Source organism: Petaurus breviceps, unplaced genomic scaffold (genome assembly GCF_028583685.1).
Source record: "Petaurus breviceps papuanus isolate PSGF00001 unplaced genomic scaffold, PetGlider_PUasm1.0 90603, whole genome shotgun sequence".
Lineage (NCBI taxonomy): Eukaryota > Metazoa > Chordata > Mammalia > Diprotodontia > Petauridae > Petaurus > Petaurus breviceps.
In genome coordinates, this window is record NW_027187284.1 from 6,744,966 (window position 1) to 6,770,886 (window position 25,921).

At 38.2% G+C, this 25,921-nt stretch overlaps 1 protein-coding gene across 2 annotated transcripts in view; it reads left to right on the forward strand.

The window, feature by feature from the left end:
* PRRG1 (proline rich and Gla domain 1) overlaps window positions 1–25,921 on the forward strand; it is a 142,868-nt gene that overhangs the window by 53,544 nt on the left and 63,403 nt on the right. For both annotated transcript variants that reach the window (XM_069063840.1, XM_069063841.1), the window contains one exon: window positions 7,001–7,055. In XM_069063840.1, the coding sequence (XP_068919941.1) occupies window positions 7,001–7,055 (55 nt within the window). The remainder of the gene's footprint in view (window positions 1–7,000; window positions 7,056–25,921) is intronic.

Here is a 25,921-nt window from a genome sequence, read left to right on the forward strand (position 1 = left end):
AATGTGGCCTCAGACACTTAACACAAAAGCTAGCTGTGTGACCTTGGGCACGTCACTTAACCCCAATTGCCCTGCCTTACCCCCTCCAAAAAGCAAAAAAGAAAAGAAAAACTGTAAGTGAAGTTTTAACTGTTTCCAAAATGTTCTCCTATTCCATTGTCACTAAGTTTTCCACTGTAGCTTGTCCATCAAATACCTTGTCCTTTACCGTCATAGACACCAAATCCCCTTACATGTTGTGCCTTTCTCCATACAAAATACATAACACGGCATTAAGCAGTGCACTGCTACAAAGAGGCACTAAGTGCCTCAGCGACCAGTGTTGGAAAGGGAAATGTGCATTTCAGTGTCTCCTTGAGCACGTGTCAGAGCCTCAGTGTCTGTACTTATAAAACAGTGATAATGCCTGTTCTAATTACATTAGAGGGAATGTCGTGAGGAAAGCACTCTGCATAGCACTCCTCTCATTTATGAATTGCTTTATTATTATCCCGTGCAGTAAATAAATCTTGTGATGCTCAGATATTACTGGTCAGACTCAAGTGTTAGCTGGGGCCATTACCAGCCACTCAATTTGCTTCTTGGAGTAGGCAAAACAGGATTAGCACAAAATTTTGCAAACAACCTTAACTGTGTCACTTGGTTCTCATGAGGATATTGTAAACCTTGGTTCATTTGGGTGTAGTTGCTCATTCATTATTTCTGTTCTCTACACAATTAGTCACTCAACCACTGAACATTTATTAAATGTTTACTATGTATCAGGGATTGTGCTAAGTGCTGAAGCTACAAATAAAGCAAAATGTTATCTTCTCTCAGGAGCTCACAGTCTAATGAGGGAGAAAACACGCCAACAACCATGTACAAATAAGATATGTGAAGGATAAAAAATTGGGGGTCAGCAGAGTCAACACCGAGGAACCTGGGAAATACCACCAGTCTTTGGTAGTCACAAAAGTGATCTGATCCTTTTGTTCTTCTGTGACATTTCCATCCCTGCTCTGGGCCTAGCAAAAATACCTGAGGTATAAATCTGTGGTGTTAATGAAATGATATTCTCTGAGAGCTCTAACTTTGTTATTGTTTAATTTGCATAGGGGACCAGAGGCTTAATAATTGACATTAGTTATATTCATTTGTATCTGTTTTCACTGTATCACTATAAAATGAATTCTCCTTCCCATATGCTCTTTCATATGAAGATGAAATACTTATGGTATTAATTTCTATTTTAGTCAGTTTAGTTAGCAATATTGAGGAAGCCTGGAAAATTTCAAGCTAAATGAAAATAGGTTCTAGTTAAAATAGTTGGAAAGTCTTAGCCTAAGATGAAGGTAATTTGCCTTTAGCCACTCTGTAGAACAAAGGGCTAAACTTGGAAATGAACTTGTTTTTTAAAAAAATATTTTGATTAAGGTATTTTGATGTAATTGGTTTCCTTTGTAAATCTTATGCACTTTGTATTATGTAAATTATTACAGAAAATTATTTGGCAAATTATTACAGAAAAACAGCTTATATAAAACTATTTAATCACCAAACAGTTGCTCATGCTAGGTTAATGGGGTCTTTAGGCTTCAGCAGACTGCTAAGGGGGTCCATGATCCAATAAAAAGTTTAAGAACCCCTTCAGTAGAGTGACTTCTGTTTCTGATATTTATAAATTATTCCTGTGTTAGGGATGACAAAGCTATGGCGCCGTAATGTTCAGCGACTTGACTCAATATCACATGGCCAGTGGCAGAACTAAGCCAAGATCACAGACCTTTTTTGAAGTCCACTATTTTTACACAGCAAAATTTTTTTTGTAGAATTCAATAAGATTTTTGTAATTATTTTTTCAATAATGAATCTAGAGGAAGACAAGTAGAAATTTGTAGGTGTCTGAGACTAAGAATGGAGATAAGCCTATTGGAAGGAAGAAAGTAAGCATTTTTAAGTGTCAGGCACTGTGCTAATAAGCAGGTTAAAATATTTTCATTTGCTTTGACAACTCTGAGAGGTGTGTTCTATCATTATCCCCATTTTCAGTTGAAGAAAATGAGCCAGACAGATGTTAAATGACATTCCCAGGGTCACACAGGTAGGAAGTATCTAAGGCTGAATTTGAACTCAGGTTTTTCTGATTTCCAGACCTAGTACTCTATCCACTGGGCCACCTAGCTGTCATCTAGGAAATGTGGTATAATGGAAAGTGTACCTGCACTGGAGTCAGACATACTGGGCTCATACATACCTCGATGTTTACTTCCTGTGTGACCTTGGGCAAGTTGCGTAGCTTCTCTGGGCCTCAGTTTCCTTTTCTGCAAAGCCAGTAGCCTCACTGTCTCCTCTAGAGTCATCTGGATCCAGGGGCAAGATATGGATTAGGAGGACTGGAGGTGGTGGCCTCAGATATAATGGGAGACCTTGGCCTTTTTGAATTCAGGTCTTTTCCCATGTCCCAGTTTGTCTGTGGAAATGCCCATTCTGTGATTAAGACTAGGTAAAAAATGAGGCAAAGAATGATCACTTTTACCTAGTAAAAAAAGAAACACTCACTCTGGGCCACTGGAATCCAAGCAATGATTGAATGTGACTTGGGCTGAGACCAATTACTGACCAATCAATTAAAGCCTAAGTGATTTGGGTTTAAGGCATGGTCCCTAAAAAGAAATCTAGCTCCCAAACCCCAAGATATATTGCTAGGTTTGAGCAATCAAAATTTATATTCCTTTGGGCAGGGTACTGCCAGGACAGAGGGAGAGGAGGGAGGGAGGGAAAAAAGAAAAGAAGGAAGGAAGGAGGGAATGGCATTGCTCAGTTGGAACTAGACAGTTCCCTAGTGGGGCTGCTACTACTATTCACGAGATGTTGTTTGTCCTTCATTCTCCAAGAGGGCCATGACATCAGGAAGATTCAAATATAGAGAGTTTATCAGAACACTTTAGCTTCTCTTTGGGCTAGGCTTTTTTCCTCCCTCCTCGTACCACACCACATCCTCTATGTGCTTTCTAAGTGTCTACGTTTTCCTTTGTGCTCTTATTATGGCTCATTCTCAGTTTTTCTCATCCATTGGGAAAAAGATCAGTTTCCACATTGGCTAGGTACACGAGATTCTTTGTAGAGGCTGACTCAGGAGTAGGTGATAATTAATTCTTGGCCTTACAAATATAGGCAGGAAATCTTGAGGGTGCATTAGATATGCCACTAAGGGGACAGACTCATTGATTTTAGAGTAATAAAAGAGTTGATATTGCAGGCAGCCAAAAGAAATTTTAGCAGTTTTACTTCTGGAAGTTTCCTAATCTCATATGGAGGATTTGAGAGTTGTATTTTTTTTCCTCCTTTTTCTTTCTTTTTAATTTCCAATCCATTTGTGTACAGCAAAATCTTTTTCAATGTTATTACAGCATAATATTGATCAATATTGCCTATGTTTTCAGATTTTTCAGTGCATTGACCAGTTTTGCCAATTGTTTTTTTTTCTTTTTAATCTTTGTTAGAAGGCATGGCTCTTTGGGATAGGGAAGGAATACAGGGGAGATTTTAGGTGATAGAAAATCAAAAGATACATATTCTTTTAATCAAGTCAAATCAACAAAGCAAATCAATAAACATAATAAACTCCTATAGAGTGCCAGGCACTATATTAAGTACTGGCGATACAAAGAAAGGCAGAAGACAGTTCAGTTCTCAAGGAGTTTACTCTCTAATGGGGAAGAAAACCTGCAAACAACTTTATACAAATAAGGTGCATATAGGATACTTTAGAAATAATCAGCAGAGGGAAGGGAGGGCACTAAGATGGAGGAAAGGCTTCTTGTAAATATCTGAGACTTGAAAGAAGCCAAGAGTTGGGGATAAGGAAGGAGAGAGTTCCAGCTATGGGGGACAGCCAGTGAAAATTCACAGTCAGGGGATAGAGTGTCTACAAGAAGACAGCAAGGAGGCCAGCGTTAACTTCATTACAGAGTACATCAAAAAAATTGGCACAATGGACAGAACTATGGCTCTACAGTCAGGAAGACCTGAGTTCAAATGTGGGCTCAAACACTGTGACTCTGGACAAGTCATTTCCCCTCTGTTTTCCTTCACTTTCATCATCTGTAAAATAGGGGTGATAATAACACCTACCTGCCAGGATTGTTGTGGGGATCAAATGAGAAAATAACTGCTAAGTGCTTTGCATGGTGCCTGTTTCATTTATTGCTGTTGTTCTCGAGTCACGTCTGACTCTTCCTGACTCCATTTGGGGTTTTATTGGCAAAGATACTAGAGTAGTTTGCTATTTCCTTCTCCAGCTCGTTTTACAGATGAGGAAACTGAGGCAATCAGGGTTAAGTGACTTGCTGATGGTCATACTGCTAGTAAGTGTCTGAGGCCAGATTTAAATTCAGGAAGATGAGTCTTCCTGACTCCAGGCCTCCCTCTTGGCACATAGTTAGCACTATATAAATCCTTGTTGTTGTTATTTGTCATTTTCATCACTGTATGGTATATAAGCAAGAGCACTGCAATAAGAGTTAGAAAACTTGGGTTCCATTTTTGATGGCCACTTTTGTGATTTTGGGGCAGTCATTACCACTTTGCAATCCTCAGTTTCCTCATCTATTAAAAAAAATCACTTTTCCTCCTTACTTTAAATAAGTTTCTGTAAGAAATCAAATGAAGGGCAGCTAGGTGGTGCAGTGAACAGAGCACTGGCCCTGGAGTCAGGAGGACCTGAGTTCAAATGTGGCCTTAGACACTTAACACAAAAACTAACCGTTTTACCTTGGGCAAGTCACTTAACCCCAATTGCCCTCCAAAAAGCCAAAAAAAAAAAAAAGAAGTCAAATGAAGTATAGTATATGGAAAACATGTTGCAAAACATAAAACGCCGTGCAGACATTATGTAGTACAATCATTACTCCCATCTACATTTGTATAGTTGTGATGTTTTTTATCTTTACACTGGTAGCTGCTACATGAGAGATGATCATGGCCATCCTGTGCTAATCCATCTCCCCGTCCTTCAGAAGGGGGCCACTCCTGAACAAATTCACAAGGGAAGGACTAGACAAATTCTTACTCTTTTAGTCCAGCTTTGCAGGAGAAAGCCATTTTTGCTTTAGGACTAAAACATTCATCACTGTATACCAGTGCTGTATATGTAAGCACAGATTTGGACTATGATTTTCTAGGCTACCTAATAGCTTTACTCAACCCCACTCTAACATTTGTATATGAAACTCCATCTACTTTTAAGATAGCAGCTAATTAATCTGGGGTGGGATTTGAACTAAGATCATCCTGGAACTAAAGTCATATTGTATTGCATCTCTCAATATAAATCAAAACTACAAAGTTAATTACAGATTACTTTGTGATTAAGGGCACTTGCATTTGGACACATCATGAAAGGCTTCGAGTAGACAGTGGTACTCCAGTTATGTCTAGAAGGAAGAGACGGACCTCATTGAGGTAGAGGTGTGTGGGGGGGTGCATTCCAGGCTTGAGAAATGGCCAGTGCAAAGACGTAGATGAGGTACACAAAGTGCTATGTGTGAGGATCAGAGAGAAAGCCTGTTTAATGGCATCACAGAATTAAGGGGGAAAGGTGAGAATAGAAATAATTTGCAGTGAGACTGGAAAGATAACTAGAACCAGGTTGGGAAGGGCTTTAAAAGCATTACCAAAGGGTTTATATTTGATACTAGTACCTTTACTGAAGATGGACTGTCATCTTCTGAGAAAAAAGAAATAGGCTAGCTCCTTTAATTTACACATAAGCAAACCAAGGCCCAGAGAGTTTTAAAATTTGCCCAAGGTCAGTTACTGACAAGACCAGGACTTAGAATGCATGCTTCTAGTCCATTTTTTATTTGACAGCACCTGCTGTGCAGTTTAGCATAATTTATATTGTTTTAGCCTCTAATTGCTTCCCATAGGCATGTTGCTTATCTACATGTTAAGTCATAAACTTGTGGGCAGAGACCGTGTCTTATGCTTCTTTTATTGCCCTTGAAATGTTCGGTAATGGTTAGTACCCCACCAAAAAATTGCTAGTTAATTGATTATTTCCTGTCTTCATTAAGGGTTCAGTACTGTTCAAATGAGTAAGACTGCTGTTGAGTTTTTTCAACCTGTGTATGTTTTGTTCATGCCTTTGGGAAAAATTAAACAGAGCAGGATTTTTTTCACCTTTGCATACTTTTGCATTTGTGTGTGTATGTATGTATGTTTTTTCTTAAGTATTCTATTCTGTATCCTCTGTTAATTCTCTGTTCATCGAAGATTTTGTGTGTGTGATTTCATTTGTGTAGAGAGGAAACTAGCTTTAATAATACAAACTATGGTAATTGACTAGGGCCACACAGCCAGTATGTGTCAGAGTTGGGGAGGTCAACTTTGATCTGCCTGACTCCTAGATGGATTTTATCCAATACACCATACTCTCTATCTGATCATTAAATTAGATAGTTTAATAATGATAACTTGCCTGGAATGCTGTGCTTAATCATGACTCTGTCAATTTCATTAGCATCCCAGAGGGTGATGCTTTCAGTTAATGTGCAGAAAATACATTGAACTTAATAGAGAATTAAACTATATTTGTCCAAGGGATGGAGGACAGACAAGTTGATAAGGAGAATATGCAGGAATTTAAGCTGTAGCTGGTTGTCTAGGCATTTTCTATAGCTAACAGGTAAGTAGAGTGGTAGAGTAACTGTCTTTCTTATTTTTTGGTCAGCTATATAAACTTCAGCTTGTAGGCAGGGAGTAGGGAGTGGAGGCAGGAGAAGAAACATATCTAGAGGACAATTATCAACTTTGCACTGAGGTTAGAGAGCTTGTCTCTTGTATTGAAGTCATAAAAAAGATTAATATTAAGATTTGTTATGGGTTTGATTAAGGTTTGATATAGAAGGAAATGCCCATGTTTATTGTATAAGAATCTGGATTTCAGGAAACTCATCCTAATTCACAAATTAATCTTTGCAAAACTGATGATGTATTTATATCGTGTTTTATACAGGGTCATTATCATCCAAGGGCCTACCTAAAACCAAAGAGAAAAGTCATGGAGAGGGGTAAGTTACTCTTTACTTTTAGGTGGTGTTATTGTTGCAAGTTCTTTTAGGATTAACCTACCCTGAGGCCAGACAATTCTATTTGTAATGCCAAGTTCTTTTGTGGGAACTTTTTTTTTCTTCTATTGTGTCACAAGGTTTGTACCTGAGTGGGTAAATTCAACTTCAGCCCAACCCAGGTATGTGAGGTAAATGACCTTGGACAAACCACGGCAACTAATAAAATGACTTCTGCCTGTGGTCTCCTATAAGCAAGGGCAGAAAAACACCTTCCTTCTCCCTCCTCCTCTCTCATTTCTTGTCTAACATGTAGTCATTGATGAAGAGAGAAAGGGGGATTCTAAATTAATCCTGGTCCTAATGGTAGCAACTTAACCCCTGCCCTTAAATTTTGCATAGTTAGTTTTGTTCTTATCCTGAGCCCAAAGGGAACAAGAGACATTTGCTCATCTTGTATTGCAGAGCTCATGTCTAAATATTCATCACCATAAAATAATAGTAGCTCACATTTGTGGCACTTTAAAGTTTCCTGTGCTTTATATCCATTATTGCCCTTGCTTTTCACAACAACCTGATGAGATAGGTGCTATTATTTTACCTGCTGAATAGATGAGGAAACTAAGGTTCAGGGAGGAAGTGACTTGCCAAGGGTCAGACAGCTAGTGTCAGGGGTAACATTCAAACCCACTCTTGATACTTCATGCCCATATGGAAATATTTTTTGTGCATATGCCTCTTTCATGCCTATCTTTGCTCTCTCTAGGGCTGTTGTTATGGTCAGTGGTGGGTCATACAGGGCATACACATTTTAGTGACTTTTGGGGGTATAGTTCTCAACTGCATTCCAGAATGTTTTGCCCAATGCATGGTTCTACCAACAGTGCAATAGTAGTCTATCTCAGTTACTTGCTGGTTCTGTGATCCTGGATAAGTCACCTAACCTCTCTTGAACCTTAGTTTTCCTCATCTGTAAAATGGGGATAATAGTGGCATCTGCTCCTTGAAGTGGTTTTAAATATCAAATGAAATAGTATAGGTAAAGTGCTTTCCAAACCTTAAATACTTTATAAATATTAACTATATTTCTTGGTTATCAAACCATTATGAGGGAAATTTGCTGTAAAGATTCTTAGACTAGGGGCAGCTAGGTGGCACAGTGAATAGAGCATAGGCCCTGAAGTCAGGAGGACCTGAGTTCAGCCTCAGACACTTAAAACAAAAACTAGCCATGTGACTTTGGGCAAGTCACTTAACCCCAACTGCCCTCCAAAAAGCAAAAAAAAAAAAAAAAGATTCATAGACTAGACTAGACTAACTTGTGCCAGACTATTTTTGTTGTTTTCTGAACTGCTTTTCTCATGTAATAAGTCCTTACTCTAGTAGACAGTGACTTTGGGTTTATCAAATGGTTTGTCACTGTGTTAGATTGCTTCTTGCTCCTGTTTACCTAATCTGTTCCACTGAACAGGTTTGCTGTGTTTTAATTAGTACACAGTAGTTTTGATGATTACTACTTTTGAGATACGATACTTGCTTCTTTGGTTGACAAAAGTGATTACAGGTATAAATTTTTCTCTTAGGACATTTTTGGCTACATCCTAAAAGTTTCAGTTTGTTTTCTTATTGCTATATTTTTCTTTGATAGAACTCTTTATTTCTATATTTCTTTGATTCACACTTTTTTAGGATTATATTATTTAGTATCTATTTAAGTTTGAATTCTTTCTTCAAATATATATCTTAAAAATATATCTTACTGATTATAGTTTTTATTCTGTTCTGGTTAATAAAGAATATGTTTAGCATATTTACTTTTTTGTATTTGTTTGTGAATTCTTTGTCCCCTGAAGATATGGTTGGTTTTGTAGTAAAGCTGACATACAAAAGTAAGAATTATGTATACTCTTCATGATCCCCATTTAGTAATTACCAGAGGCTTAATATACGTAATTTTTCCAAAATTCTATTCATTCTCTTTTCTTGCATAATTTTCTTGGATTTTTTTTCCTGAAAGGGATATAATTTTTTGCTGTCTGTTACTTCCTGTAATTTAATGAACTTTTGCTTGAAATTTTTATATACATTGTCATTTGGTATATATTCATATTTGACATTGATTTTTATTTCATTATCTATTGACCCATCAAGCATACTGTAGTTTCCTCTTCATTTCTTCTTTGTTTTTTTGCCTTAGCTGAAATCATGATTATCCCCCCTAATTTTTAAAATTCATCTGAAATGTAAAAGATTCAACTCAACCCCATGTGAATCTTTGTTTCAAGTGAATTTCTTGTAAACCATAAGTGGTTAGATTCTGCTTTCTAATCTGTCACTCACTCACTATCTTCTTGTTCTATGGAAGAGTTCATCCTATTACTGCATTCATGGTTCTGATTGATAGTTGTGTTTTTCCCTTCCTTATAACCGCTTTTAATATTCTTCTCTTTGCCTTCCTTTTCCCTTCTTTGCAAAATAAAATGAGATGTTGAAAAAAGGAAATAAAATTCGTGCTATTAATCTATAATTAGAGTTGTCTGATCCTGTTCTACCCTTTCTCCCCCCCCTTCCCCATCAGTCTTCTGTAGTTAGAAGTTTGTTTTGCTTTTGATTATTCTCTTCTCAATTCTCCCTTTTCTCTGAAACTGCTTTCTTTACATTCCTGTTTTCTCATTGACTTGAATGCATTTTTAAACACCAAACTCCTCTGTGTGTGTGTGTGTGTGTGTGTGTGTGTGTGTGTGTGTGATTTCAATTCTTCTTTGTTTGATTCAGATAAAAGGGAGGTTCATGGTATGCTTGCTCTCTCTATAACTCCCTCCATTTTTTCAGTCTCCTCCTTCTTGTATTTATTTTGCATATTCCTATATGTAAACATGTTGATTTCCTGAAAGAAGCAAAACTTTTGAGGACAGGGACTATTTCATTTTATTTTTGTATCCCTAGTAACACTGTGCTTGGCACATATAAACTGCTTAATGTATGTTTGTTGGTATGGTTGACATCTAGTAGCAAAGTAATACTAAAACAACTATGTTGTAGGACTTCTTTGACTAATGAGACTGCAAGAGTTTCTATATTAGTCTGACTTCAAAACTTATTAAGTAATTTCAGGCTGTTGAGTGAAACAAAGAAGAGATTGAACAACTTTAAATTATTCTGTGAAAAACAGTATTCTTTATCCTCTGGGAAGCTGCCAAGACGAATTCATTACTGTCTGTGCTCAAGACCCACATTTTCAGTGTTTGTTTCTTTGGGTAGTAGAAAACAGATTAGTCTAATGTTGGGTTTCTTCCATCGGTGGGTGGGGTACACTCATTGGCAGAAGCTCTAGGGATTCTGATTTAATCCTAGGAATCCTTGCACCTAAAATTTTGGTGAAGTTGGGCCGGTCTTTTGGCCATCTTTCCTAGGAGGTTAGCTGCTGTTTAGCTCAGGATTTCTGATGAAGATACTTTCCCTCTTCTTAGCTAATAGAACAGTGACTTGAATACTAGGGTGGGGGAAGAGAAGAGAATAAGCATTTATATAGGCTATTCTCTATATAGGCATAGTTTCAGACACTATGCTAAGTGCTAACTATATGACCCTGGGCAAGTCACCCAACCTCTTTATCTCAATTTCCTCAATTGTAAAATGGGAATAATAATAATAGCAACAATCTCAGGATAGTTGTGAGGATCAAATGATGCAATATTTGTAAAGTACCCAGTGCCTGGTACATGAAAGATGCTATATCGGGGGCTTTTGGAGAGGAATAAACAAGCAGCTGGGTGGGGGGGAGATCTTGAATCTTCTCATACACTTAATCTGAATTTTAAAGGAAATCTATGGATTATAACAATTGGTGGTAAGAATAGAGAGCATCACAAGCATGAAGGACAGCAGTAAAAAGGCATGGTGATGGGTTTTGCTACCAGGGAGCAATCCCCAGCCAGGTCTGTCATACTTAAAAGGCTTTAACTGGGATCTGAGACTGTCTGTTTGTGATGACCAGTAAAGCTAAATACACATAGGCTCATTACTGGTAAACAGACTTCTTGGTGATGTGTCTTTTTGGCTGTGGCACATTATGGAACAAAAATTCAAAAGGACATTTAGTTTTGCCCGAACACCTACTCTTTCAGCAATAATGGTAGCACAGAAGTGTTAAGAATCACTGTTTGTAGACGACCCCTAAACATGGACTTAACTGTTGGCATTCCAAATGTGAGATTCTTGTCCAATGGCCAACAAGTACACATACTACTTCATCATATAAGTTTTGACGCTTTCACTCCAAATACAATGAGAAGGCACAGGTAGCCATACGGAAGATTTGCTCACAGGTTTGAGGCAAATAAAGGAGCTGGGACAGGTGGTTTTATTGTGTGTTTAAAGGCAACCAGAAGCATTTCATGGGACACTTGGTTTGAAGAAATATGCTATAAAAATCATTGCATGTTTTTATGGTCATGTAAGAGGTTGTAAATTAAGTCCATAAAAACCAACCAAAAGAGGATATATTAGAAGTAGAGTAAGTATCTGGAATTTCTCATAAGGCAATCATTGTTGCCCATGAGCAGCTAGTGTCCATCTACTCTTTGGGCCTCTGAAATCCATTTCACTGTATATTGAGCCTTTGCTTACCTAGTAAATCATAGAATTATAGATTTAGACCTGGAAACAATCTTAGAGGTCAAAAACTTCAACCCATACTTAAAACATGAGCTTTATATACAAGTAGCTTTTGTCTTAAGACTTCCAGGCATGGGGAAGTCACTACTCCCTGTGGTGCATCATATCCTAACAGCTGTGTATGTAAAATATAGTTGTATATGAAGTCAACGAGGGGATAATGACTTTCTTTTCCTGAGAAAGATATTCTGATAAATTCTTGTTTCAAGACCGTATTTCTAGATCCAAGATGGTATAGTAGCAGAAAGCAATATAACTGAGTGCCTCTCCTCCAAAACTCTTCTAAACATGTAATAGATTGAAATGTACCACACTGAATCCTAAAGGGGAAATCCAAGAAAAAGTCATAGGGAGGCAGAAAGGAAAGTCTGCTGACACTGGGAATGAGGTTTGGCTAGGAGTACATTGTTTGACAAGCACTCCACTAAGTACCAGGGCAGCAGGAGGTTCCAAACCCACACTGGGGCTCCATGTACAAACAGGTGCCAGCCAGCAGCTAGACTACTTTGGGAGCACTGAAAGTTTGCAGATCCCCAGCCTGAATGGTTCCTGAGTTTGGAATAACACAACACTCAATACCCCCAAGAAAGCAGTAGGACTAGCCTAAATCTTCCCTCCAGAAGTGCACAGAGCCCAGGCCTAACATCAAGCTTGAAGTCAGGAAGTAGGTTGGAAGAATGAGGGAAAAAAATAATAATAATCCCACCATAAAAAGCTATTATGGGGGCAGCTAGGTGGCGCAGTGAATAGAGCACGAGCCAAGGAGTCAGGAGGACCTGAGTTCAAATACAGCCTCAGACCCTTAACACAAAAAAACTAGCTGTTTGACCTTGGGCAAGTCACTTAACCCCAAGTGCCCTCCAAAAAGACAAAAAAAAAGCTATTATGGTTTGTGTTGAGGATGATTTAGCATTACTCCAAAATATCTACAGTAGTAGTGCCTCAAAGTAGAACTCAACCAGAAGATGAAGCAAGAGTTTGGGGTTTTTTTTAAGAGTTTAAATTGTTTTTATCAATTAAATAAGAACTTATGAGAAAAAAAATAGAAAATAAATGACAGTTATGGAAGAGAGAATTGGAAAGCTCATTAAAAGCTTGGCACAGGAGGTGCCAAATTACCCTGTCAGCAAGTTCCCTGAAAATTGTAATGACTGAAATAGAAGCCAATAACTCCATGAGTCAATAATGAATATTGAAGGGGCTGCTAGGTGGCATGGTGAATAGAGCACCAGCACTGGAGTCAGGAGGACCTGAGTTAAAATCTAGCCAGCCTCAGGCACTTGACAGACTTACTAGCCTACTAGCCGTGTGGCCTTGGGCAAGTCACTTAACCCCAATTGCCTTGCCTTCTCCCCTCAAAAAATAATAATAAATATTGAAACAAAGTCAAAAGGCAGGAAAACATGAAAAAAAATGTAAAGTATCTCATAGCAAAACAACTAACCACAGGGTGGGGCAGCTAGGTGGTTTAGTGAATAGAATACCAGCCCTGGAGTCAGGACCTGAGTTCAAATGCAATGCGGCCTCAGGCACTTAACACAAAAACTAGCCATGTGACCTTAGGCAAAGTCACTTAACCCCAATTGCACCCCCCCCCCCCCAAAAGCAAAAAAAAACCCTAATCTCAAAAACAGATTAAGAAGGAAAAAATTAAGAATCATTAAGCTATCAGAATGCCATGACCAATAAAAGAACCTAGACAGTATATTTCAGGAAATTAAAAAAAAAAAACTATCCATGTCTCTTCAAACCAAGGCAAAATAGAAATAAGAAGAATTCACTGGTCACCTCCTGATAGAAACCCTAAAATAAAAACTTCTAAGAACATTGTAATCAAATTCTAGAGCCTCTAGGTTTAAAAAATATATTTTGTAATTAGCCAAAAAGAAACATTCAAGTACAAAGGGACTGCAGTCAAGATCAAAAATGTTTTGGGTTCTACCATCATAAAGGAATGGAGGGTTTAGAATACAATATTCCCGAAGACAAAGAATAACATATCCAGTAAAAACTAAGTAAAATCCTGTGGGGAGAAATGGATTTTTAATGCCATAACTTCCAGACATTCCTGATTTAAAAAAAAAAAAGACCAGAGATATGTAGAAACTTGTTCAAACACAGTTGTTAAGAGAAACATAATAAAGGTAAACAGGACTGGAAAATGATAAAAGACATTAATCATAACTACCACTGATATATCACCTATTATATGCCAAACACTGTGCTAAGTGTTTTTAAAATATCTCATTTTATCCTTGCAACAACCCTGGGAAGTGGGTGCTTTTATTATCTCCTTTTTACAGTTGAAGAAACTGAGGCAAACATTTTAAATGAATTTGATAAACTGCTTACATTCTAATATGGGGAAATAATAAATGTCTCCCCTGTGAGCCCTGTCATCATCAGAGGACATAGAGGGAGTCTTATTAGACAAGGCTTGGGAATGATTCTATTCTATCACAATTTTAAGAGAAAAATAGAAAGAGAAGGGAAAAGGAATACAATGGGGGGGGGGGTGTAGCGGCAAGCACCCCAAGCATCCTCAGGGTTTGCAGCTACCACAGGTTCTTGGATCTGCTTTGATAAAGGAAAGCAACTCAAAATGGGTTAACAAGCTTACTTTAATCAGTCAGACATATATCGTTTACCTTGTTCAGGAGAAAAGGTCAGCACCCTGAACCTCAAAGTATACAGGCATAATTATCAAGACAGAAACATCAAGTAGACAGATTTCCAAACTCTCCAACCATTACATCCATACCCAGTCAACATCTGGGTTTTTCAAAGCCGGGGGACTCTCAACAATGGCTTCCCAGAATTCAGATCAAATAACAGAACACTTCTCAAAGTGAGTCCCAAAACAAAGCTACACATCAGGGCTTATATAGCCTTCTCCTGGCTCAGAGAATGTAACAACCTTATTGACTCATTGGCCAATCAAGAAGTATCTACTGAAAAACAAGCCTCCCTCCCCAGGCTTCAGGTGTATTTTAGCCTAGGGGCAGGGAAGATCTTCCAAATTTGCATTCCCATTACAGGGGGTAAGAAAAGTCAGGGGAGATTGTCTCTCATAATCAGGGTGCAGAAATAGACCTTGAGGCAAAGAGGGGAGGATGGTGAGAGAAACAGCTGATACTTGAGTCTCACTCTCATGCTAACTGGGCAAAGAAGGGAAGGATACCCACAGTTGGGTACAGAAATACATATCACTCAAAAGAAAAATAGGGACAGGGGGCAGAAAAGGAGAAGGGAATAGAATTGGAGAGAGCAAAGTCAGGAGAGAAGTCCTAAGCAAAACAAAATCTAAGAAAATACAAAAATATTTTTATCTCTTTTAGAGGACGTGAATTATGGGAGTACCCATAAATCCTTGAAGGGTTGGACAAGAAATGGAATACAAATATGGGAATACTGCAGTGCTGTAAGAAATTAAGGAAGTGAGGGACCATTTGGCAACCCCCTTCCTGAGTAATTAGAACTATATTTATAAAGATAATTGTTTAACACACCTAGAAAATAGCTGGACAAAAGCCAATAAAGTTTTGTGGCTTATAAAATGAGGACTCTAGAAATATTTTAATATATTGGAAAGAACACCAGAATATTGGGATGTAAATTCCAGTCTTTGTCACTGTGAGCAAGTCCTTTTTACTCTCTGGATCTTAGTTTCCTAGCTCATAAAATGAATCCCTTCCCCACTCAAAATTCTATGATATATGAACAAAGATAATAAATTTGGCCTCAGACACTTATTAGCTGTATAACTTTGGGCAATTTACTTAGCCTCTGTCTTTGTTTCTCCAAGTGTAAAATAGGTACTAAATGTCGTGTCACCTGATTTGAACTTGGGTCTTCCTGACTCCAGGCCTAGGGTTCTATCCACAGGGTTCTGTCCTGTGTGCCTACTAATGGCACACTGGAGCCTGTTTTTCCTAAGAAAGACTGAATAACCATGGAGTGATCTATTCTTCCTCTTTTCTTTATGCTAACAGCAAAAAGCTAAGAGTAGCAAGGTATTAGTTACTAATTGTAATGTTGCCAAGGATGTCTAAGTAAACAACCTTTTCATTTCTTCCCTGAGCAATTTAGGTATTCCAGAAGAAGTGATAAAAGTTTAGTCTTCCCTACAGGATTACATTATCCAGAAAGCTACTGAGTTATTCCTCTGAAAAATATTCTGAAAGTGACTTGTTCTTTTATGCTCACATTTAAGTAGAATTTATTGGTTTTGTGTGATGTTTTTCTGTCCCAAGATGTCTTTGTCAAAGTGTGTTACTTTTAGTTGGTGAAAGATTCCATTTTAATTGAGCATATATAAAATCAATTTTTTCTGTAAAGCATCATCAAAAATTGTTGGAACAAACTTGAAAAACAATTCCATTAGTTAGATATTGGTGTATTATGTAGCATTCCAGTGGACTAAAATGGTGATAGCCTTCTTGTGCCAATGTCAAGGTCAAACTATTTTTAGAGTTAATTTTACCCCCAACTCTGGGGGGCTGATTGAAAAATCCTAAATACTATTATGTTGAATTTGTTAGGTAGCTAACATTTGTTGAATATTCAGTATTCTTTTTTTTTTTAGATGAAAATTTTCCAAAACATTCAGCATGGTAAAAGGAGACTTTGAAATACAATTTGAGCCCATTGCTGACAAATGTTTGCCTTTTTTTTGAAGATAAAAACTTTCTCTGGTCATTTTTAATCCTCTGCAAGTATGATTATTGTTGTTCAGTTGTGTCTAACTCTTTGTGACTCCATTTGGGATTTTCTTGGCAAAGATAATGGAGTGGTTTGCCATTTTCTGCTACAGCTTATATTACAGATGTAAGAAACTGAGGCAGACAGGTTAAATGACTTGCCAAGCGTCACGCAGCTAATAAATATCTGTGGCCAGATTTAAACTTGGGTCTTCCTAACTCCAGGCCTTGAGCTCTATCTACTGTGCCACCTAACTGCCCAGGTATGGTATTCCAAGGCTTTCTCCTGTCCTGGATTGTTAGAAGGCTGTGTTATTGTATAAACTCTGGAAGATTCTATCAGACTCCAAGTCAACTCTCATACTAATTTAAGGTCAATCCCACCAATGAGTTGACCACTGGGTAATGAATTCTTTGACCACGGTAACCTAACCCATGAAAGGCAGCATGATTGAGTATATAGTATCCTGAATATGGCATCAGAAAGACCTGAAATTCCCTGAATTTCTTTTAAAAATCATTTTATAGGGCGGGTAGGTGGTGCAGAGCACTGGCCCTGGAGTCGGGAGAACCCGATTTCAAATCCGGACTCAGACACTTGACACACTAGCCATGTGACCTTGGGCAAGTCACTTAACCCCAATTGCCCTCCAACAAAGCAAAAAAAACAATTGTTTTTATGTCCCCTCAATTTCCCCTATCTTCCCTCTTTTCCCAGAAAGCCATCCCTTATTTAAAAAACAAAAAACAACTTCTTTAAGATTAAAAGACCTTGCAAATTCAAATGATATTATTTGTTCTTTTGACCTTTTTAAACTGAGGTGGACCCCTTTATCTCTGTAAGAAATCAACTTGGGCATATATATTTATATTTGTCCTCCCCAATTTCAGACCCCTTGGGGAATATTAAAAACTCTTTTCAAGTTCCATCCCCAGTCCCTTTTGCCACCAAATATTCCTAATAAAGTCAATGTGGTAGAATTCCGAATGGCCTCCCTGATGTCATTTTAAAAATCCTGTAGTTCTTTTCTTCAGCACAGTTCTTAGACAGTTCTGAAATTAAAATCTGGTGGAGATTCATGGGAGGTGGCACAGGCCTTCAGTAGCTTTTAGACCCTGAAGATCACTGTTGCTCACAAATAAAACAATTATGAAAATTCAATAAATGATAATTTTCAGCATTTAAAGAGCTTAGTAGTAATAGCTAACATTTAATAGTCCTTACAATGTCCCAGGCTAAGCATGTTACCATTATTGTCTCATTTATCAACTTCAGAGCATGGTTCTTCTTTTTTTTTTTTTTACTGCTTCCTTTTAATTTATTATTTATTTATTTTTAGTGTTTTCTCCCCATTTTTCCCTACCCACCATCCCAAAACACTGATCCCACTGAATATCCCCTCCCCCAGTCTGCTCTCTCCCATATCTTCCCCTATTTCCCCTCCGACTTTCCAGTAGGGCATGGTGGATATGTATGCCCCAGTGCCTGTATATCTCATTTCCAAGTTAAATGAAAAAATAATAATAACAATAATATGTATATATATTTAAACATTTGATTTTAAAACTTTGAATTCTAGATTCTTTCCCTTCTTCCCTCATCACCCACACTCACTGGGAAGATAAGCAATTCAATATAGGTTGTACATGTATAGCTATGCAAAACATTTCCATAGTGGATATATTGTGAAAGAATGACTATATTTCCCTTCATCCTATCCCACCCCCCTTATTCTATTCTCTACTTTGATCCTGTCCTTTTTCAAAAATGGGTGCTTCCAACTTCCCTCCCCCCAGCCTGCCCTCCCTTCCATTATTACCCCTCTCTTCCCCTTCTCCCCTACTCTCCTGTAGGGTGAGATACCCTATTTAGTGTGTATTTCATTCCCTTCCTAAGCCAAATTCAAGGAGAGTAAGGTTGATCCATTCCCTTTTGCCTTCCTATTCTTCCCCTCCATTGAAACAGTTTTTCCCTTGCCTCTTCTATATGAGATAATTTTTACCCCATTCTGTCTCTCCCCATCTTCTCTCATTGTATTCCTCTCTCACCTCTTAATTTCACCTTTTAAGTATTTTTTTTTAAAGCAATTGGGGTTAAGTAACTTGCTCAAGGTTACATGGCCAGTTATTTTCTGTGTGGGAGCCAAGTATCTGAGGCCAGAACCGATCCTGGGGCTCCTGAAGCCAGGGCCTGCACTCTTACTCACTGCCCCACCTGGCTGCCCCTCACCTTTTAAGTATTATCCCTTCCTATTCAATTGGTCCTGTGCCCTCTGTCTATATACATTTGTACACATATATACACACACTCACATATGTATTCATATGCCCATATACCCTTCTATATAGACATATATGTACATATACATGTATGTGTGTGTACATATATACACACACACATTTCTGTTCCTTTCAACTATTCTCATACTGAGAAATGTTTCATAAGTTATAATTATCATTTTTCCATGTAGGAATATGAGTAGTTCAACTTTGATAAGTTCCTTATGATTTCTTTTCCCTGTTTATCTTCTCATGCTCCTCTTGCTTCTTGTATCTGAACATCAGATTTTTTATTCAACTCTGGTTTTTTCATCAAGAATGCTTGAAAGTCCTCTATTCCATTGAATGACTACATTTTTCCCTGGAACATGATACTCAGTTTTGCTAGGTAGGTGATTCTTGGTTTTAATCCCAGCTCCATTGACCTCCAGAATATCATATTCCAAGACCTTTGATCCCTCAGTGTGGAAGCTGCCAGATCCTAAGTTATCTTGATTGTGTTTCCACGATATTCAAATTGTTTCTTCCTGGCTGCTTATAATATTTTCTCCTTGATCTGAGAACTCCGGAACCTGGCTACAATATTCCTAGGAGTTTTCTTTTTGGTATCTTTTTCAGGAGGTGATAGGTGGATTCTTTCAACCTCTGTTTTTGCCTTCTGATACTAAAACATCAGGGCAATTTTACTTGAGAATTTCTTGAAGGATAATTTCTAGATTCTTTCTTTGAACATGGCTTTCAGGTAGTCCAATAACTTTAAAATTATCTCTCCTGGATCTATTTTCCAGGTCAGTGGTTTTTCCCATGAGATATTTCACATTGCCTTCTATTCTTTCATTTGTTTGGATCTGTTTAACAGCATCTTGATTTCTCATCAAGTCATTAGCTTCCATTTGCTCCAATCTAATTCTGAAGGAATGATTCTCTTCAGTGAGCTTTTGAGATTCTTTTTCTGTCTGGCAAATTCGACTTTTTAAGGCATTCTTCTCATTGCCTTTTTTGAGCCTCTTTTGCCATCTGCGTTAGTTTATTTTTTAAGGTATTATTTTCTCCAGTCAAGTTGTTGACTCTCGTTTCGTAATTTTCTTGCATCGTTCTCATTTCTCTTCCCAATTTTTCCTCCACTTCTCTTATTTGGCTTTCAGAATCCTTTTTAAGCTCCTCTGTGGCCTGTAATGAGCTTTGTATTTTTCTTGGAAGCTTTTGGTGCAAGAGTTCTGACTTCGCTGTATTCCTCCTGTTCCATGCTTTGATCCTTTTTGTCCCCAAAATAGGAGTCTAATGTCAGACTGCTTTGTTTGCTTTGCTTCCTTTGTTTGCTCATGTTGCCACTCAATTACTTGACTCTTGAACCTTTTGCCACAGTAGAACTCTGCTACCAGAAAGGGGGGTTTTATCCCAAACGCTGGGGTTTTCACAGCTGCTGGAGGTAGTAGTTAGGTGCCCTCTCTGTAGCCTCCACATGCTCTGTAAGACTGCTCACATACTCCAAGGACCTCCACCCAAGACAGCAATCCAGATCCAAGCAGGTTAAAGCAAGAGGCAATACCGCTCAGACTGGTTTCTTGGTCCCCCTACAATCTGCAGACCAGGAGCTCTGAAGCAGCCAGGAGGCAGGCGGCTGCATGGCGGTGGAGCTTCAGCTGCTTCTCACCCTGAGGGCAAAAGCCAGACCATAATCCCCAATTCCCAGGTCCCAGTGTCCACACTGTACTGACCTCTCACTTTGTCCTTAGCTTCTATGGATTGATAATTCTGGAAACCATCACAGCTGCTGGTGATCTGAAGTCCCTCCTGTGGGTGGCTCGTTAGCCCCCCCTGAGGCTAAAACCTCAGGCTTGCGCAGTGCTGGCCTCAGATCCCAGAGTCCTGTGCTGGCTGCTTCCTGCTGGTCTGCTGGAATGTCCAGGGGGTTAGCTTCTTTCTGTCATTTTGTGGGTTCTGTAGCCCCAAAGTTTTTCTAGAGTCATTTTTTACATGAATTAGAGGACGTGGGAGCTGGATCTGCTCGGAAATCCTGTTTTGACTCTGCTACCTTGACTCAGCCCCCTAATTTATTATTTATTTTTAGCATTTCAAAAAATAAATTAGGGGCGGCCAGGTAGCACAGCGAGTAAGAGCACCGGCCCCAGTGTTGGGATGACCTGGGGAATCGAATCCAGGCTCAGACACTTAGCATCCATCTAGAAAAACCTGGCCATGTAACCTTGAGCAAGTTACTTAACCCCAATTGCTTAGGGGCGGCCAGGTGGCTCCTCAAGTAAGAGCACCGGCCCCAGTGTCGGGATGACCTGGGGATAGAATGCGGGCCCAGATACTTAGCACCACACCCAGAAATCATTGGCCGTGTAACCTTGAGCAAATTACATAACCCCAATTGCTCTCAAAATAAATAAATAAATAAATAAATTAGTTTCGAGTTTTTTATTCCCTTTAGCCTTCCCATAACCATTGAGAATGCAAGCCGTGATGTCAATTATTCATATGAAATCAGGCAAAACATTTCCATATTAGCCATGTCACAAAAAAAGCAAGAAAAATAAGTGAAAAAAAATTTAATTTGCACTCAGTTTTATCAGCTCTCTCCCTGAAGATGAATAGAATTTTTCATCATGAGTCCATTGGAATTGTCTTGGATCATTATATTGATTTTTGAGTAGATAAATATTTTACAGTTGATCATTTCATGCATTAACAGCAATACTGTAATAATGTTCTCCTGGTTCTGCTCTTTCTACTCTTCATCAATTCATATAGGTTTTTCTGAAATCATCCAGCTTATCATTTCACACAAAAGTACTCCATCACAGTCATATACTACAGCTCGTTCAGCCATTCCCCAATTGATGGACATACCCTCAATTTCCAATTTTTTGCCACCACAAAAAGAGCTGCTATCATTTTTTTTTTTTTTACAAATAGGTCCTTTTCCCTTTTCTTTGATAGCTTCGGTATTTTTTTGATCTATCTGGTACCTAGTAGTGGTATCACTGGGTCAATGGGTATACACAGTTTTATAACCTTTGGACATAGTTCCAAATTGTTCTCCAGAATGATTGGACTAATTCACAACTCTAGCCGCATTAGTGTCATCATTTTTCCCCATCCCCTCCAGCCTTTGTCATTTTCCTTTTCTGTCATGTTAGCTAATCTGATAGGTATGAGTCGGTGTCTCAGAGTTGTTTTAATTTACATTTCTTTAAACAGTAATAATTCAGGGAGTTTTTTTCATATGATTGTAGATAGCTTTGATTTTTTTTCTTTTTAATATAGTCTATTCATATCCTTTGACCTTTTATCAATCAGGTACTTGCTCTTATTTCTATAAAATTGGCTTGATTCCCTGTATATTTGAGAAATGAGACCTTTTTCAGAGAAACTTGCTGCAAAATCGTTTATTTCATTGTTTAGCAAGGTGTGTTTTCTCTTTTAACTAGGTCTATTTTTGCTTTTACTTTGTCCAAGATCATGATTACTACTCCTGTCTTTTTTACTTAGCATAATAGATTAAACTCTTGCCCCTATTTTAACTGTTCATCTTTCCGTTTCAAATGTTTCTTGTGAGCAATATGTTATTGTATTCTGGTTTCTAATACATTCAGCTATTTACTTCCATTTTATGAATGAGTTCATTCTATTCACATTTATAGTTATGATTACTTTGTATTTTCCTGCATTCTATTTTCTTCTGTTTATCCTTCTCTCTTTTTATCCTGTCCATTCTCAAAAGTTTTGTTTTGCTTCTGACAACTGCCTTCCTTAATCCATTCTCCTTTTTAACTCCTCCCCCTTTTTCTTCCTAAGACCCATCTTTCTCTCTACTTCCCTGTTAAGTAAGATAGATTTCTATATCTAAGTGAGTGTGTGTGTATTTTTTTCCTTTCCTTCTTTGAACCAATTCTGGTGAGAGTGAGGTTCAAACATTGACCAGCACTCTTCATTTTCCCCTCCACTGTAAAAGCTCTTCCTTCCACATCTTTCTTTTTTGAGATCATTCCAAAATAATCAACTTATAACCTTGTCCTCTGTCTATGTAGACTCTATCTAATTATCCTAATAATGATATAGTTCTAGGAGTTAACAAGTTTCAACTTCCCATATAGGAATATAAACAGTTTAACCGTAAGTTCCTTATGTTTTCTTGTTCATGTTTACCTTCTTATACTTCTCTTGAATCTTGTGTTTGAATGTTACTCTGATCTTTTCTTTTTTTTTTCTTTTAAAGCAATTGGGGTTAAGTAACTTACTCAAGGTTACACGGCCCAGTGTTTCTGGGTGGGTGCTAAGTGTCTGAGCCTGGATTTGATCCCAGGTTGTTCCGACTCTGGGACCAGTGCTCTTACTCTCTGTGCTACCTGGCCACCCCTACTCTGATCTTTTCATCAGAAATGGGATTTAAAGTCCTATATCATTAAGTGTTCATTTTTTTTCCCCTAAAGGACTATACTCAGTTTTGCTGGGTGGTTTTTTCTTGACTGTAATACTTGTTCCTTTGCCTTTTGGAATGTCAAATACCAAGCCCTCTACTCCTTTAACATGGAAGCTGCTAAATCTTGTGTGACCTTGACTTCATGTATGACTTCATGATTTTTGAATTACTTGTTTCTGGGTACTTGAAATATTTTTGCCTCCTAAGAGTGCAAGAATTTGGCTATAACATTTTCATTTTGGCATCTCAGGCGATGACTGGTGGATTCTTTTCATTTCTGTTTTACCCCCTGGTTCTAAGATATGAGGGGAGTTTTTCTTTGTAATGAAATATATTGTCTAGGCTTTTGATCATGGTTCTCAGGGAGTCCAATAATTTTAAAATTATTTCTCCTCAAATCTATTTTCCAGGTCAGTTGTTTGTCCAATGGGTTATTTCATATTTTCTTCTATTTTCATTCTTTTGACTGTTTTATTGCTTCTTGATATCTCATGGAATCATTAGCTTCCACTTACCTAATTCTATTTTTTTTTTTTTTTAAGAAATAGGGGTTAAGTAACTTGTTCAAGGTTACATGGCCAGTTATTATTTCTGGGTGTGGTGCTAAGTATCTGAGCCCAGATTTGATCCAGGTCATCCCGACACTGGAGCCGGTGCTCTTACTTGCCGAGCCACCTGGCCGCCCTTACCTAATTCTATTTTTAACAACTTATGATATTCAGCGAACTTTTGTACCTTTTTTTTCATTTGGTCAGTTTTTCTTTTTGAGGAATTCTTTTCCTCAGTGAATTTTTGTGCTTCTTTTACCATTGAACATTTCTGTTTTTCAAAGATTTTCTCTTAATTCTCTTTTAATGATTCTCTTGCATCACTCTCCTTTTTTCCTTCAGTTTTCCTTAACCATTCTTCTTCTCCTTAACTCTTTCAGGAATTTTTGTTAAGCTTGTGTTCAATTTGCATTTTTTTTTCCCATTGAAGCTTTGCTTGTAGCTATTTTGACATCATTTCCTTGTGAGTTTGTATATTGATATTCCCTGTCACTATGGTAGCTTTTTATAGTTAGGTAATTTTGTTTGTTCATTTTTCCAGACTGTTTCTTGACTTGAACTTTATGTTACCTGAGGGTGAGGAAGCACTGTTCCAAGCTTCAAGCTGTTTCATGCTGCTGTTTTCAGAGATAATTCTAGAGTCTGCAACTTTTTGGTGTTTCCAAATTCATGTTATCCTGAGAGGAACGTGTTCACTACTCTCCTGGTCTGTGTATGCACTGGCCTTTACCTAGGAAGGGCCCTTGGTCCCCTGCAATCGCAAACGCTAGTGTCCTTCTCTGCCCTGGAATTTGGACCAGGGTCTCTGCTTCTTTGTGATGTACCAAAAGCAGTTCTTTCTGTTCTGGAACTACAACCCACTACTGCTTAGGGACAATAGAGTTTCTAAACAGCACCTGGTCCTGTGCCCAGTGTCAGCTCAGGGTGCTCCTCTAATCTCTTTCTGATAAGTTGTCCAGTCTCTTTACTGTGTCAGGACTGAGGGCTCCTGATGCTTTTGCTGTTGCTGTTGTTGCCAACTCCAAGACCCACAGCTGGTGTTGCTGCTGCTTGCTCTCTGGGCTGGCCCCCACTCCAGGAACATGGACCTTTCCTGGTGACCTCCTAAATCGTCTTGGACTGGAAAAATGTGTCACCTTGATCTTTTTTTGGCTGTCTCTCCAGAATTCAGTATGTTATTTTAAAGTTGTACGAAGGGGATGTTGGGAGAGTTTAGATGGATTGTCATCTCTACGCTGTTATTCTGGCTCCAGAGGAGGTCCTTAAAGAACATCCACATCTGCCTTAACTGGCTGAATGCCCACAGACAATTTACTCTCTACTTGATCTTCTTGTAAGCGTTTAGCATGGATAGAAGCTTAGAGACTACCTGGCTTACCTTTCTCCGCATCTCCCTTCCCAAAATTCAGCAGTGCCAGTTTGATCTAGTCTTTCCAAGTATGCCATATGTAAAAGGCTGTGGTTGATTGAGAGCCATCTGGTAGTTCAGCTTTGAGATTGTAGTGAAATCAAACAATTGAGTTATCACTTAATAGGGTAAAAAAAGGAAAAGGCTTACTTAGCCATAGTGGGAAAAGATTACTCAGCAAAAGGGCAGCATTAATTCCACTGGGCTTAGCTTCCCTGACTCTGGGTGGGTCTCACTGATGTACAAACCAGAAGCTTCAGGAAGGAGTGCTAACTTCTCATGCCCTGTCTTTTTTTGTTCTTGGGTTCCCACAAAGCTGTAGTAATGGCCTGAGCCTTAGGATTTTAGCTATTTAAGTTTGAAGGATGGTTTCTGAACTTTTTAAGGAAGAACTAACAGTATCAGTGGGGGAGGGTTTTAGAAGATTGTTCCTAGCCTGGGACTGCTCGGGGAGACTGTGGTTTCTCTACAACTTTTTGTGTTGCCGTATTAACAAGAAATCATAATCATGTTTTTAGTGAATATTCTTGGGTCAGCAAAGTGATAGCTGTTTAAACTATATTCCCAGTACTATTTCAGAAGTGGTAGTAATAATAATAATAATAATAATCATGATGAAGGTGTTAATAACAACTAACATTTGTATGTGCTTACTATGTGTCAGTCACTGTACTAAATGTTTTATAGTTATAATCTCGCTTATCTTCACAACAACACTAAGAGGTAGATGGTATTAGTATTTTCATTTTACAGATGAGGAAACAAGCAAGCATATTAAATGACTTGTCCTGGGGTCCCACAGCTGGCAAATGTCTAAGTCTGGATTT